Raw genomic sequence first — 17218 nt, forward strand, 5'->3', positions numbered from 1 at the left:
AGGCGAGTGCCATCAAAGGGCATATCCATGAGGGTGCTCTGGACATCCCCTGAGAAAGATGTGGACCGCAGCCAGGCTTGGCCGTGGAGCGCCACCGTGGTTGACATCGCCCTACCCAGCGAGTCCGTAGTGTCTAGTCCACATCGAATAGCACGTCGGCAAGACCCTGGGCGAGCCGCGTCCGGGCCTCCTCCGGACACTGGGGCAGCACGACCTCCACCATATCCCAAAGAGAGTTGGTATAACGGTCCAAGAGGCAAGCGGTGTTCAAGGACCGCAGTCCCAAACTAAGGGAAGAGAACAGCTACTTACCGAACTGCTCTAGCCTCTTGGATTCCCGATCCGGGGGAGTGGACGGGAAGGAGGATTGGGAAGTAGAGGCCTGGATGACCAGGCTCTCGGGTGTGGGTGTTGGGACAGAAAACTGGGATCGCCCGGACAGGACGGTGGAGCCGGGCCACGTTCCGATCCACAGGAGGTACTGTGGAGGGCTTGGACCAGGTGCCCTTCAGAACATCCACTAGTGCCTCATTGAACTGCAGCAGGGGCTCCGAGGAGCTTGCTGACGGTTGAAGCACTTCAGTGAGGAGGTTAGTCCTCACGGCCACAGCAGGCAGCTCCAGCCGAAGTGCTTCGTCCGCCTTGCGCAGCACCACTGAAAATGCAGCACCTTCCTCCGAAGCCCCAGTCAGAGGAGAGATGAAACCAGTGTCCGGGGAGGTGTCCAGACCACTGGCATCCCCCAGCTCATCTGCCCAGTCCTGAGAAAAGTTGGCCTGCATGGCCAGAGGGTCCTCAGACCCCTCCCAGTCGCCCCCGTCATCCAATTCCTGATAAACAGGGGGAATAATCGGAGCCGGACGGTAGATGAAATTGTCATACATCAGCATCGGCTGCGGCGCCAGACCGGGGCTGAACCGGGGAACGGCGTCAACCGGAGACGGCACCGGGGGTGGAACCGGTGTCGGCGCCGGCGGAGGAGGCGTTGTGAGGTCGACCAGCACTGACTGAGATCCAGGCCTGGATCCCACGGGGACCTGCGGCGTCAGGACCGAAGTCGACGATGGCGCCGGGGCTGGAGCCGTCGGCTCGCTAGGTCGCCCAGTCGAGCCCGCGGGGCCCGAAGGCGCACCGGCAGGCGTCGACGGCGGAGCCAGGCCCCTCATGGGCGAGAGGAAGGCACTGATCTCTGCCGGAGTCACGTCAGTCCCAGGGACCGGTGGGTATGGGGACGAACGCGGCTCCTGCGGCTCCGACGGAGCCGTGGGGGTGGTACCACCCGGACCCTCGACCGAGTCGCGCGACCGGCGAGGGGAGTCCAAAGAGCGATGTCGCCTCTTGAACTTCTTAGCATGCTTTGACTTACCCGAAGACTACGACCCCGACGAGCGGTGGTGGTGGCTGCGGCTCCGCGACCGGTCCTTCGACCTCCTCCTGGACCGGGACCGTGAACGGCGCGGAGCAGAGTGTCGGCGCTCGAGAAGCTTACGGGACCGCTCCCGCCTAGCCTTCGAGGTCAAGGCCTGGCAGTCGATACACGACTCCGCATCGTGGTCGGCCCCCAGGCAGTAAAGGCACCGGCAGTGGTGGTCCGTCACCGACATCAGTCGATGACAGGAGTCACAGGCTTTAAACCCGGGCATCCTACCGGCACCAGTTCGAATCGAGTAGACAAAAGAGTCCAAAAAGTTTTAGTCAAAAAGTGACTAAAGGGGTAAGCTCTTCCCGGATCGGCGCTGTATGGCGCGGAAAAAGAAGAACTGACGTCAGCGCGAGGGCGGCGTCTAAGTACTCCGATGACGTAATTCCGGCGCACGACGCCGACGACGGATGCGGAGCCGCAGACGACGCCTAGCGACGCGCAAGGGGTATTGCTGACGAAAAATCTTTCTGGATCCAGCCTGACGCCTGGGGATATTCTAAGGTGAGGAATATAACTAACGTGTTACTTTCAGATACCTCTTTCTGGACACCTAATTGGTGGCTGCAAAAACTGGGAAAACTTCCTAACCCGGTGACCAAGGTAAAAGACTTAGGAGTCCATTTTGACACCAAACTGTCTTTTGAAGGTCAAATTAATGCTATCACCTCCTCCTGCTTTTTTATGATCAAAACTCTCTGGAAAGTTCTACCTTTTATTCTTTTAGACATTCAGAAAGCTGCAATCTCGGCACTTAGTCTATCAAAGATAGACTATTGTAGTGCACTCTTCTTTAATACTCTATCTAGAGTCTTAAACAAACTGCAGGTCCTCCAAAATGTGGCACCACGTCTTCTGCTTGCCATCCCTAAATACCAATCGTTGGCGCAATTCTTTGCCTTTGGCCCTTAAGAAAGAAAACAATCTTCTTGATTTTCGCAAACTTTTAAAAACCTGGATGTTTAACAAATAGAATGAGGCCCTCAACCAGCCTTTTCCTTTTCCGGTTAGTCCCTTTTAAAAAAAAAATCAGATCTTCCGCGCCTAGACACCCTTGGTTATTAGCGCGCGTTACAAATTATAATTTCATTTCACTACAGTAGAGTGGAGTAAAGTGGCTTGGAGTGGCATAGAGGGAGCTGCATAGAGTGGAGTTGAGTGTTGAACTGTAGGGTGGCATAGAGTGGAGTTGCTTGTATAGAGTGGAGTTGCAGAGAGTGGAGTAGAATGTCACAGTTGAGTGGCATAGAGTAGAGTGTTGTAGGGTGTGGTAGTGTGGCGCAGTTGAGTAGTGTGTCATAAAGTAGCATCGAGTAAAGTAGCATGGAGTGGCATAGAGGGAGTGGAGTATTGTACAGTGTTGTATAGTGAAACTGCATAGAGTGGAGTAGACTGTCATACAGTGGAGGGGTGTAGAGTGTCAGAGTGGAGTGACAAAGTGGAGTGTTATAGAATGGTATAGAGTGAAGTAAAGTGTCATAGAGTAGCGTAGTGTAGAGTGGGGTAAAGTGTCAGAGTGGAGTCTGAGAGTGGAGGGTTGTAGAGTGGAGTGCCAGAGAGTGGAGTGGAGTCCCAAAGAGTGGAGGAAAGTGTGGTAGAGTGGAGTGCTGTAGTGTGACAAAGTAGAGTGGAGTAAAGTGGCACTGAGTAGTGCAGACAGAGTTGCGTACAGTATCGTAGAGTGCTGTAAGGTGGAATGGCAAAGAATGGAGCACAGTGTCATACATTGTCGGGCGTAAAGTGCCATACAGTGTCCTAGAGTGGAGTTTCACAGAATGGCGTAGAGTGGAGTAAAGTGTCGTAGACTGGAGTAAAGTGTGGTAGAGTGGAGTGGCGTAGCATAGAGAAGAGTAAAATATCATAGAGTGGAGTGTCGTAGAGTGGAAAGCAGAGTGGAGTGGTGTAGAGTGGAGTACTGTGTGGTGAAGTGACATAGAGTGGCAGAGTGGAGTAGTGTGTCATAGAGTGGAGTAGAGTGGTGCGGAGGGAGTAGAGTAAAGTGTGGTAGAGTGGAGTGATATAGAGTGGTGTAGAGTGTCGTACAGTGCCAGAGTGTAGCACAGTGTAGTGGCACAGAGTGGAGTTTCATAGAATGGAGTGGAGTGGCGTAGCATAGAGTGGAGTGGCGCACAGTGGACTGTCAGAGTGGAGTGTAGTGTAGTAGTGTACAGTAGAGGGGCATATGGTGTTCTATGGAGTAGATTTTCGTGGCACAGAGTGGAGTAGTGTAGCGTAGAGTGGCACAGAGTGAAGTGGTGTTGAGTGGAGTGGCACAGAGTGGAGTGGCACAGAGTGGTGTGGCAGGTCAGAGATGAGTGGTGTGTCGTTGAGTGTTTTAGAGTCAAGGGGAGTGGTGTATTGTAGAGTAGAGCGAGTGTCGTAGAGTGGAGTGTCGTAGAGTAAAGTGCAGTGGCATATCAGAGTGGAGTGGAGTGTCGTAGAGAAGAGTGGGGTGGGGTGACGTGCCACATAGTGGAATGACATGTCATAGAGGGTCATAGAGTCACGTGAAATGGAGAGGCGTGTCTTATAATGCCATAAAGTGGAGAGGCTTAGAGTGGAGTAGAGTATTGTAGAGAGTGGATTGGTGTAGAGTGGAGTGGCGTAGTGCGGAGTATGCATGCTGTGATAGCCCACTGCCATTACAAACAACACATTTTCAACTGAAATTACCATTACATCTGTAAAGATATACAGTTTTACTGAGAAAAGAATACAGCATACAAACAATAATGTATGGAAACATCCTCACCTAGTATATTGATTTTTTTTGATTGCATTAAAATATTTGTTTTCACCACAGTTCAGAATTGCAAAAGAATTGCTTCATTTGTGCTTTCCTAATTCTGATATATTCTGAAATAGCTGCACAGTTCATTTACAGACATTTAAATGTTGATGTGTGGTAGAAAAATGCCTCTGCTTTCACAATAATATTGTCACATAAATCCTCTCACTTTGAAGTCAGAGAAAGAAAAGTAAACACCAAGTTCCCATGGAAAACAGAACCTGACATTTGACCTCTGTCTGTGAATGCACAGCAAATGTGACAAAATAAGATTATTCAAAGGCCTGTTTACAGAAGGTGAGCACTCTGGGAATAATACAGTAAATAGGTTATGCTTCACAGGAGGGATTACTTAAGCTGGACAGCCTAAAACAAATAAAGCCATCAAGTCAAAAGCAAGCAAATGTGAGTTACAAAACAAAGTCAAAGGTAAGCAATGGGCACATGGAATTCCCAGGGAAGCTTTCAGAATGCCCCCCTGATATTGTTAGCAAACCAGATAACAGCACTGTCTGGTAGGCTTCGACCTAAAAATTAAAAACGATAGTGTTCATTCTTTCATTTTAACGCCTCATCAACCCACTTTTATGACAGAGTTTAATTTGATATATATACAGGCTGCAGACATTCCAAACACTAGTGCATTATTTCGACACCAACCCACTTTAAAATGTAAGTATCCCGATTTTTTGTTATTGCTTGATGCTGTGTTTAGTATGTTTTGCAGAGATCCCATGTTGGCAGTTAACCAAAGGAAAGCACGTTGATATCAACTTTTTTGCCTTACATCAGACATATCTTCAAGTGTGGAAGCAGAATTCGAACTGAGATTCCTTGTTTAGACAGTCTGTGATTTTAACTGCTAAACCACTTCTCCATTAAACCTTCTCAATTAATTCTCTTAGGAGTTGTGTCGCCCCCAACTCCCTCAACATTAATCCGCTGTCAAATCCCTCGCCCAAATGTGACCTGTTATTGCACCACCCCTCTGCCCTCTCGTCACTGCTTCTCAGTTAGGTCAGCTGAGCAACGTACAGAGGCCTTAAAATGGAAACAGCAGAGCCCCCCAACCGAACTATTTCACTACTACCTCACGTCCAAACTATCTTAACAGAGGCGTCTGGGCATGGTGGTGTCAGTGCAAATTTCAACATCTCTGGTATCAAATGCTGAAATGCGGGCACCTGGAGCTAGGCCAAAGAACATAAAGGGGCAGCCAAGCCATAATATTAGCCACAAACGGCTTAGCAGTATTTAAATACTATTTCGCTTTTTGACTAGTCACCTCTAAGTTGATCAAAGGTCTGAGCATAGGTGGCCATGTATTTCATAGGACCTTCTTCCATTTTTACCAAGGAGTCGAACGTAAGGAGGAGCATTCCGGGATTATTACTTCAAAGTGTTAAATTAATGGATGCGCAGCACACTCCACTAGCAATAGGGTCAAGCTCTTCCACCAACAGTAGGTTGCCATAAAGACCTCTGTAAGCATCCAAAAATCGGTTGCCACACAGACCTTCACCCACAGAGTAGAAGGTACGTCTGGCAAGAAAAAAAGGTTTATTGATTGCGTACCAGAAAAAGGGATCACTGGACAGTTGTTTATCATTTGCATACAACAGGTATATCCAGCAGTTGAATAATTATGGATGACTTAGTGAATGTTCCATTACTAGTGGTACGTCCTTTGATTATGTGGACGTAGCGTAATGCCACTCGCAATGTGATTGCAAGGAAGAAAAGATGAAGAACATGCATTTTTCACAGGTTTTTCATACAAGGGGGAACTGGGGCCAAGAAGCATTGGAGCATTTTACAAGTACATTTTTACTGTAGCAAGAGCGCTTCGAAAATAAGGTGTTGTACACAGAACAGCAATAAGGTGCGCGAGATCCAGTTGAGACCGTAAAAACAAAACCAAGGTTCTCAAAGGGAGTGGAGCAAGTCATTGGGACCGTACTTCACAAAGCACCCTAAGCTGTTGTGTACATATTTACAAAACACATTTTTACAACTTGAGGTACAGGGAGACGAACTGATCTGCCCAGAAACAATAGAGGTTTAGAAGTTCCTAAATTGGACTAATAGCCATAATTTCAGGTCAGCAGCTTCATCAATATGACACATCTCCTCCAGACATGACTGCTTCAGGTGGCTCGAATAAAGGTGCACGTTTCAAAAAGTTTGAAAAAACTCAGCCGGCCATGCAGGGTTGTTAGGAAAGTAGCAAGCCACCGAAATGTTAATTATTGCATGCATAATTTGTGCTGGGTGCTCATAGATTTTACAATATTTTTCCACAGGCCCTGACAGTCGAAGCTGCCAATGGTCGTTGCCAAAATAAAGATTATCTAATCACGATCACAGGGCCTAGTATAGTGAGAGAATTGATTGAACTGCTTAATGAAGAGAGAAAGCAGTGATTGATTTATTGTACCTGAAAAGTCCACATAATTTGTCTCTGACGTGAATGCGTAAGTGATGGTGAGAAGCTGTTGAAAGTTGAGACACAATAAAGATGAGAGGATACAAATCTCAGTGGAGCACCACCTGTTGAATGCTTCGTGAGCTCCATTAGGCAACCCAATATTGGATGCTTTGAGAGGTCTGGGTGGTAACAAGTTGTTGGATGTTTTAAGAGGTAGCAACCCATTGTTGGGTGCACTGAGAGGTCCATGTGGTGATCAATTATTGGATGCTTTCACGTCTTTGTGACAACCCACTGTTGGATGTGTGAGAGAGGTTAGTATGGCAAACTATTGTGCGCTTTGGGAGGTATGTGGGAGGACACATTGTTGGATGTTCTGAGAGGTCTGTGGGAGGACATTGTTGGATGTGCCAGAGAGGTCTTTATGGTGACTCGTTGAACATTTTGGGAGGTCTATGTAGCAACCCATTGTTGGATATTTTGAGAGGTCTCTATGGCAACCCACAGTTGGACATTGAGACATTCTTTTTTTATACCTGCGTAAAACACAACCAAATCTCTGCCACACATTACCACACATTTTAAACATACAGCCATCTCATATTTGAGAGGTGTACACTACATAGTTAGTCTGGCTGTTTAAGTAAACATAGAGCTGTTTAGAAGTTGGAATAGACAAGTGAGGTATGACCGATTTCGTGAAGTCAGCTTTGTACCATACCCAATTGTATCTCCCTTCTCAAGGACTTTTTACGTTGTTCCCACTAGAATAAGTGGGCACCTGCTTGTTAGAGTCTGTGTTGAGTTTGTTTGATTATGTCATTCTAGCCTCTATTTGCTGCAATATAGAAACTGAATAAAAGAAGGTGGACAAGAAGGCAAATTTAGCATTATATGCTTGAACGGCTCAGCCGGCCGGCAAACAGCTAGTCTGTTGAAATTGCGAATTTCTGCTTCCAATATATTTGGCATTAAACGTGTATTAGAATTCTACAGGCTTCTCTGAGTGTATTTTAACTCGTAATGTCTAGTAGAGGTTTTTGTGGAAGCCTGTTGTTGCGTGTCTACAGAGACCATAGCAAACACAACACGATAATGGACGGAGAGCTGAAGCTTTTCAGCCACTCACCTCCAGTCAAGACATCTGGGTTGAATCCATTGTTACAGCACTCCATCCATCATCTTGTTGTGTTTAGCTGGGTGTCAGTGTTGCGATCCACTGTTGGCTATATTAAGAGGTTCGAGGGACGACCTATTGGTGAATGTATTGGAAACCTATTGTTGGTCATCTTGAGATGTATGTGGGGCAGCATACTGGATATGTTTGAGACGTCTGTGTGAACCATTGTTTTGTGTTTTTGAAAACAGCGGGTGATTTCTGGGTGTCTTCAGATTGAATGTAGAGGTGGTCTGAGATGATGTGGATACTGAGGCAGTGAGCGTGATTAATGTGTCCGTATACCAAAGCCTCATCTGATTTTTCTGGAATTACTACCCAATACAATTGGATCCGGTGTTCCAACACCAAAGAAAACTGTGTGCAGGAAGACTGGACCACTCAGAATCAGTCAGAGAGGAAACTCTTGTGATAATTCTGCTATGCCGATTCATAATCAGGGCCTAAATTGTGTTTTGCTCAACAGTACTTTCAATTCTCTATGCTGATGAAATGTTTCTATTGCATATATTTTAAAAGTGCTTGTCCCTTTATGGGTGGGGGCTTATTCCAATGTAGCTAGGTTGCAGAAGTTTGAAATCACTTAGGAGTTGGTGGTTTCCTGCTTAAAATAGACAGAGTGGCTGTTTGTGCATGCTACCAACACAGGATAGTTGGAGGATAATCTCAATGATCTCTGCCTGTGGCGCGTTACACTTCTAATCACGTGATTGTGTCCTCGCTTCACATTAGCCCATAGTATCTTTTAGTTTTCTTAAATACACAAATAACTAATTTATTAAGGCTATCTCCTGGAAACATTTATCACTATAAAATTGCTATTAATGGATGCTTTATTGTTGCAGATTCTTTACGTAAACGGCTAAATAAAAGGTGGAGGCCGGACTTTCCTAGACTGAAACGTGTGTTCCGAGGGCAAAATAAGCATTGTATGATAAAAAGACATCAACAAACTTCAAGTATGTCAGAGAAATACAATCTTCAGATGTGGAAATATGTGATTTTGCAAGCAGACTTGAAGAGAAAGGATGGACACCTTTCGTGAGTTATCCAAGCCACTTGAATTTTGCAAATTCTGTGCAAAAAATCTCTCAGTGTACCAAACCATATACCATAGGCAACTTGGGATAGTTAGCTCGGGGAGATTCATAAATGTGCAGATATTTGAAGGACAGAGATCCATTGCATCCCTCACTTGGATCCACAAAAGTTTAGGCATTCTATGTACAAAGTTCTATTGCATCCATTAATTGAATCCACAGATATGCAGATATTCAAAGGGCGGAAGCCCAGTACATCCATCACCTGGACCAACAGGTATGTAGATACTCTACAGACGAAGGGCAAATGCATCCATCACTTGGAACCACAGATATACAGTACAGATATTCAGAATTCAGAGGCCCATTACATTAATCATTTGGATCCACAGATATGTATATATTTGAAAGGTTAGAGGCCTACTACTTCCATCACTTGGGTCCACGGATATGTAGATATTTGGAGGACAAAGGCCCATTACATTCATTGGTTGGAACAACAGCTATGTCGATATTCTAAGGACAAAGGCCCATTGAATTCATCATTTGGACCCATAGATATGCAGATATTAGGATGAAGGCCCATTGCATTCATCAATTAGATTCACAGATATGTAGATATTCAAAGGACAGCGGTCCATTGCATCCACCAGTTGTATTCAAAGATATGTGGATATTCAAAGGACGAAGACCCATTAGATCAATAATTTGGATCCGTAGATATCTAGGTATTTGAAGGAGAGGCCTATAACATTCATTGTTTAGATCAGCAGATATTTGGAGGACAGAGGTCCATTACATTCATCATTTGGATCCACAGATATGCAGATATTTGGAGGACAAACACCTCTTACACCCATCACCTGGATCCAAAGATACGCAGGCATTCGAAGGACAGAGGCCCATTACATTCATTGGTTGGATCCACAGATATGCAGATATTTGGAGGACAAACACCTCTTACACCCATCACCTGGATCCAAAGATACGCAGGCATTCGAAGGACAGAGGCCCATTACATTCATTGGTTGGATCCACAGATATGCGGATATTCGAAGGAAAAAGGCACCTTGCATCGATCACCTCGATCCACAGATATGTAGATATTAGGACAGAGGCCCACTGCATCCATCACGGGATTCAGAGAAATGTAGTTACTTGAAGGACGCAGCGGACCATGGCATCCATCATTTGGATTCACAGATATGTAGATATTTAAAGAACGGAGCCCCATTGCATCCATCACTTGCATCCTCAGATCATTTTGCGTTGCAGCATTAACATAGTGCTTACTGCCCCTATGTGGGGTCAGGGGTGTAAGACAGGCCTCCGCATCCCACGCGGTGCAGGGGCCCCCGGCTGCAGGGGGGCCCCTCAGCACAGTACTCAGGCATGAGCGCTCTGAATTAAATACGGAGCAGGGGCCCCTCTGCGTACATTTCAGGGGGGGCCCTTAAACTTTCGTTACGCCACTGGAGGGGCGCTTGCCATCATGGGTAGCATGCTTCACTGCAAAGAGTGTGTAGCTGGAAGTCTGTTCTCCTTGTTTTGATCCAATACAGGAAGTGTTTGCATGCCATGTATAACGACCACCGACATACGATTACTGTGTTATAGGACATAGTGCTCAGCAGTGTGATGGATGAAGAAGTGTGACCAAGAGGTGCACATTTCATGGTTTTCAGTAAGCTGGTAGCTTTGTACAGATCTATAGTTTATTTATGGGTTATACAATATATCTTACGGTCACAGTCCACGTAGCCTGTTACTGCACTGGGTTGTCTATTCTGAAATATTTGGTTTAAAGTTTATGCTCCTTCGCGTATGTAGATATTAAGGACAGAGGCCCACTGCATCCATCAGTTTGATCCACAGATGACATACCACCATGCATGTTGTGCGAGGGCTAGTGAGGCGTGGGCTGATCCAAAAGAAACTCTAAAGGTCCTAAGCAGGGGGAGGGGCGGGTGGCCAAGGTTACCGAGCAGAACGCTCAGGATGTGTTTCCTTCTCAGCGGATGCCTGCAACATGTCATTCAATTCCCTCTCCGGCGTTCCCAACACGTGACAAGGCTGTAAAATGCTTAGAAAAACATTATTTATAATATCTGTTAGACGAGGAGACATTGTTTACCAGACCCGATGATAAATTCTCACTTGCAAAATGCCTGTCTGGGCTTTGTGGGAGTCATGTGGTTTTATTTTAGTTGAAAATTGAATTCCGTCTTGATAACGCAGAAGTTTTTCAAATGTGTTTGCTGTATAAAAAACAGGACATTAAAACATTTCTACACACACGCACGCATGTGTGTGCGAATATGTGTATATATATATATATATATATATATATATATATATATATATATTTACATATATTTATATATATAATAGAAAGAGGGGCAGGGAGGAGAGAGGATTTTTACAGTACTGTTTAAGGGAGCAGAACGTTCCCCTTGTAAAGCACCTAATATGATAAGTTTTTTTCTAAAATAGACTCCAGCTCTGTATTCCATTTTGACCGCACCACAGACAGTATGGAATAATTGCATTAGATGAGTGAGGCTTGGGGCACAAACCCCACCTCATACTGTCATGATGTAATTTCCTTAGGGAAAAAAGCTTCGTTCAAGCATTAAGTGTAACAAAAAACTCGACATTTACACTGGACAATCTTCTAGTTCTTGCTACTGGATGGTGGTTCTTGAGTGCTGTATACAGGTCCGGTCTGAGTATAACCAATGAATATGCAAAGAACCCTGCCTTGGGATATACAGTAGGTAGATGAACCTCTAATATTTATTGCAGACATCCTGAATGCCCAGATCGAACCTGTGCTCGGTGATCAGCAGATTGTACTTAAGACTGGCTCATCAGATGGGAAATAGGATGTTTCTAGTGTTCTTAACAAAATACCGCCCTATAAACCTAAGATGTAAAGATGAAAAATATAACCTTAAACATAAGTTTGGCAAAATACAGAAGGTTGCAATTATTAGTTAAACATGCTCTAAATGTACTAGGGCCTCTAATACCAGAAAACATACAAATAACATGCAGAAATGAACAAGTAGAGGGATGTGAAATGTGCATGTGTGATGAGAGGATAAACAGAATGTTAGGAAGGAAAAAGGGAAAAGGAGTGTCTCAAGCATAATATTATGGGGGTTCAACTCAAAGTGCTCAGTTGGGGGACAGAGTTATCAAAGTGCGTACTCCATTGTCTATAAATGGCTCAGACCCTTCGATAAATCTGACCTCCGGCCTTCATCGCAAGCGCTCCACAGGCTGAATTTGTTCACAGTTTTCACCCAATTACCAAGTGTCTCATTTTATGAGTCTTGCAAATAGATAAGAGGAGAATGCATTTCAACAAATCATAGATCCAGTGGCCCTTAGTTACATTGGTACCACAGGTGCCCGAGCTTGCATATATCTTCCACATAGGAGCGCCTTTTCAATCCCAAACATAGCAAAAAAGGCCTTCAACAAATGCTATCTCCAGGTAGTGGACACGGCAACAAGACATTCACTGAGTAAAATGAGAAGGGAGGATCCAAATGTTGGAAATCTTATAGGAATCAAAGTGATGTTTCTCACCTCTGCTTTTTCCCCTTTAGAGACTTGTCTGGAGACGGGAAATTAGAGGCGTTAGAAGTCTTTGTCGCTCTAACTGCTTTGAGAACAAACAAAAATTAGGAATGCAAAAAAGAATATGTTCACCTCCGACAATTCTAGTAAATAAGGCACTGGTTCTCGCAGACATTTTGATAAGCATAAGGAATTACAAAACAACCAAAACAAAATTTTACCTCCGCCCATCCCATTAGCGCAAGAGCTGCATGCGTCAGATAAGGAAAATACATTTAATTCAATTAATTTACCTATTTAATTCCAAGAAAAATAAAGTGTCAATAAAGGTACTTCTTTCACATCAAAATTATAAACAGCACTCTCGGTTCTACTAATTTTAAACAACATCCTTAAAATCATCCACTTAGCACCAACAGCACACTGGCCCTCAGTACAAGTCCAAATCTTGGGGTGGGACATAGAAAAAAAGGCAAGATAAACCTACGAAACTAAAAAAAAAAGCCGCCTGTCAATGTGAATATTTGGATGCAACTGAGCAAAATGGATTGGAATAGGGGCTGTATCGACTGCTCGATTGAACAGATCTTGCGGAGTGCTACTACTATGGGTGAAAGCAGACAGCTGAAAGCACATAGCTTTGTCAACCGTTCGAAGGTCGGGGTGTGAATGCAAGCTTGGGGGCAAAGGCACTGCAACTGCAATTCTGGATTTGTGCCTAGGAGCTAATCTGTCTTGAGAGCTATCAATGGACGCTTTGTATCAGTCTGGCCCCTCTCATTTTAAGCCACAGAGCAGAGCAGTCAGAAATGGAAACCAATGTAGTAAATTTTTATTTTCACTGCCACAATGCACAGCACTACAATATCATATATACTCCACGCCAAGTGGGACTGCATTCAGCAATTTGTCATGGTATGGTGGTCCATTCTTAAATGCTCTTTCAGCTTTGAGGCACGACATCAGGAAAAATGGTGCCATGACAAATAATCAGAAAAACAATAGAGAGAGTGAGGGTAATGAGGATCCCGAACCCTCGGTCTGGATATGAGTATATAACAAAGGAGGGAGAAAGATTCAGTCGAAAGATTCAATCGAAAAGAAGGGGGAGAGATAGAGAAAGGAATAATTCGGAGCAAAAGAATTTCCTATTTGGAAAAAGACCCATCACTCACCAACCTGGTTGGTGACATGCTTCATCATCTGGGTCCCACCCTGACCGCCGAATGCCGTCAGGGTGTGCTTCGACGCCTGGAATTCCAGCGGAGCGGGTTTTCGTGTATATGGGTGAGTGAAAACGTGAGTGAGGAAAAATAAAAGTGATATTTAAAAGTGTCAGCGGTGATCTTCCTAATAATTGAATATGAAGTCACTTGGCACAATTAAAAACTGTGAATAGATATCGTAACTGGTATTAATGGCCAGTGATATCAGTGTTGGTATGTGTGTGTGGTCAACATGTTTCAAACTTTCTAGTAATTCTTAGGTTTTCGTCAGGACCAGGAATTTATTTGAGGAACGGGGGGTCTGCACTCGCTAAGGTGCACCCACACCCTGAACCTCTGTGTACTCCACCTTTTTTTAGAGAGTAGTTTGTTGAGCCGAATGCAGTAACTGTGGGACCCCGAATTAGGTGTGTAAACGGGCGTACCGGTGAGAGAACCAATGGTTCAGAGCCCACGCTCCCCACGGGAACCATGAGGCTTTATATTTAGCGTTTTTAACATCCGAATCATCCTTCAAGAACGGCTTGAAGGCTCAACAAACTACTCTCTAATAAAGGTTGAAACATGTTGACCACACACACATACCAACACTGATATCACTGGCCATTAATACCAGTTACGATATCTATTCCCAGTTTTTAATTGTGCCAAGTGACTTCATATTCAATTATTAGGAAGATCACCGCTGACACTTTTAAATATCACTTTTATTTTTCCTCACTCACATTTTCACTCACCCATATACACGAAAACCCGCTCCGCTGGAATTCCAGGCGTCGAAGCACACCCTGATGGCATTCGGCGGTCAGGGTGGGACCCAGATGATGAAGCATGTCACCAACCAGGTTGGTGAGTGATGGGTCTTTTTCCAAATAGGAAATTCTTTTGCTCTGAATTATTCCTTTCTCTATCTCTCCCCCTTCTTTTCGACTGCCATGACAAATAACCCAGACGCTAGATTAGAAAAAAGAAAACAATGCACTGCCTCAAAATTTAAGTCACACGCTGGTGATCATTTCTTGGTACCTGGATTGAAAGTGTAGAGTCTTTTGCACCAGCTTAGAAGGAACACACAATGTATAAGCATAAAAAACACTATCCATGTTTGGAACCTGCTGTGCAGCTGGCATCTAAAGATTTGGTCTTGTTCAACACTAAAGTCTTGCTTTGTGAAGAAAGTGACACCTGCGTGGCACCAGAGCTAGATTGGTAAAGCTCCTACGCTAACGCTGAAGTGCAGCTAGGTGCGCCTATGTAGATTTACTGCTCCAATTCGTGCAAGAGGATGGTGGCGAATGTGCCATGTCTATGCACATGTATAACATCTGGCCAACTATTACATTGCTGATCTCCTTTCGGTTGCATACAACCACAGCATTCACACTTTACATTCCTTCTCAGAACGCATCTAACCCAATCTGAAATGATCAGCTTTGGAACAGCTTCTCACAGGTGCGCAACTAGGCCCGAAATTGGGGGTGGGGGGCTAAGATAATGAACAGTTCGGGACGGAACTATCTTCAATGTCAAAATTATTGATGATCACTCCCATTAGTAATTCAAAACCTTAAATGTTGCATTTTTTAGCACACTGTGGTAGTAAACGTCAAAAGAACTGAAATGTTATGAATTTGTTCCAGTTTCTGGGACAATCAGCAGATAGGCCAGTTGAATTAGTTGCAGCATAACGAGATTTAAAAAATATTTTGAAAAGATTTCACTGATCCCCCACCCCGTAAGCTCCTTTAGAAAATTGTAGGCTAATGGGGACGTTTAAGTACATTTGTTTAGTTAATGTTATTTTCATATTGCATTTAATAGCACACATTTCCTTTAAAATATTTGCAGGATAGGATGTTAGTACACGAGACGTCTCATGCTATCATGGGTACAACACCTCGGGTCTAATTGGGATGACGGTCGGAAAGCCGATTACGGCGGTTGGAATTCTAACCCGATTATTATTCCGGCTAGTTGGAAACCCTCCATTATCCCTTACAGACAGTGTTTCCTCCATTGGGTTTATGATGTCGGTTTCCAACAGGCTTTCTTTGTCGCCCTGACTACCGTGGCCTCCGGTTAGGGGCCGAGGGGGCACTTATGGTGCCCCCAGTGAATATATGACGTTACTCCGCTAACAATCACTCCGCATACCGTCACCACGAAATATTTACAACGCAAATTCTATCACCCTGCAATTTATAATAACGCAAACTTTTACCACAACTATACTTTTACCACGCATGCCATTACAACGCAAAGGCATGCGTGGCAAAGGTATACTCCTAGTAAAAGTTTTAAAGGTAAGTGAGAGTACACTAACACTAACCTACACTACACAAACACTACCCTACACTACACTAACACTACCCTACACTACACTAACACTACCCTAAACCCTAAAACACTACCCTACACTACACAAACACTACCTTACACTAACACTACCCTAAACCCTAAAACACAACCCTACACTACACAAACACAACCCTACACTACACAAACACTACCCTAATCCCTAAAAAAATTAACGTCCACCCCAGGCCCATTCCCCCTTACCTCTTTCGCCTTCTGCTTCCTGCATCACGTCGTCTTTCTGTGAGGGGTGGTGCACGTCGATGTGAGGAAATGGAAAAGCCTGTTTCCTCACAACGACGTGGATCGGCTAAAATCTTTTTTTTTTTACTCCGCATGTGCATTTACCATACATACCTTTACAATGATTTTTGTTGTAAAGGCATGCGTTTTAAATGCACACGCGGAGTAAAAAAATGCAGAGTAATGGAATGCAGGGTAAGTGCACTATGCAGAGAAAAGTATGCGGGGTCAAAGTCCGCGTTGTAAAAAAATCGTTGTAAACGATTTACTGCCCCCAGTAGATCCCAGCACTGTCTGGCAGGCACTGTGTGGTGCCTGCCACACGGTGCAGGGATTTACAGTGACACCCATCGGTTTCCGACCGCCGCAGAAGCTCCCATAGGGAAATGGGAGTCTGCAACCGCACCACGTGCAGTTGCATCGTAATTGCAGTTTTGGACCTCTTATCCGAGGTCAGACGATCTTGAAACTGCAGGGATCCTCCGATCGACATCTTAATTTGGCTCCTCATGTCTATGTATTGTAATACATAGGATGTTAAATTTGCACTCCATAATACAGAGCAGTCCAAAGATCCAGCTCCCACCAAATATTCTAGGAACTGATATGCCTGAGATGAAACACACATTTGGCATGAAGATGGCTGTACAACAACTCAAAGCACCAAAAGCAATCACCAAGAGTGAGTATTCATAGTATCGACACAACAAGGACAAGATATCTAAAGTTTCAACATATCAACGAGTATTGTTAGCAGCAGAACATAATACCATTTGGGCACATATCTACCAGCAGTGAATGAGGAATGCCTGAGCTGGTCTGCGATTTATTTACAAATGTTTTGATGGCACAGTAAAGGTATTTCAGTATGCTTTTCGTAATGGTTGGTGCTATCTTGAAGTAAGACTTCTTATGTGAATGTCCAATAACGATGTGATAAATTAATTGCAGTA

General features: G+C 44.5%; 1 protein-coding gene across 3 annotated transcripts in view; it reads right to left on the bottom strand.

Moving 5' to 3' along the window:
• The window catches only part of BCAS3 (BCAS3 microtubule associated cell migration factor), a 3636180-nt gene that overhangs the window by 91365 nt on the left and 3527597 nt on the right, over positions 1-17218 (bottom strand). Inside the window, exon 24 of one of the 3 annotated variants that reach the window (XM_085649434.1) lies at positions 12451-12523. The exons of 1 other annotated variant lie outside the window; for it this stretch is intronic. In XM_085649434.1, the coding sequence (XP_085505560.1) occupies positions 12451-12523 (73 nt within the window). Of the gene's footprint in view, positions 1-12450; positions 12527-17218 lie in introns of all 3 variants that reach the window. One more of the 3 variants, XM_085649433.1, reaches the window with a different exon arrangement.

Source organism: Triturus cristatus, chromosome 3_2, assembly GCF_964204655.1.
Source record: "Triturus cristatus chromosome 3_2, aTriCri1.1, whole genome shotgun sequence".
NCBI classification, from domain to species: Eukaryota; Metazoa; Chordata; class Amphibia; order Caudata; family Salamandridae; genus Triturus; species Triturus cristatus.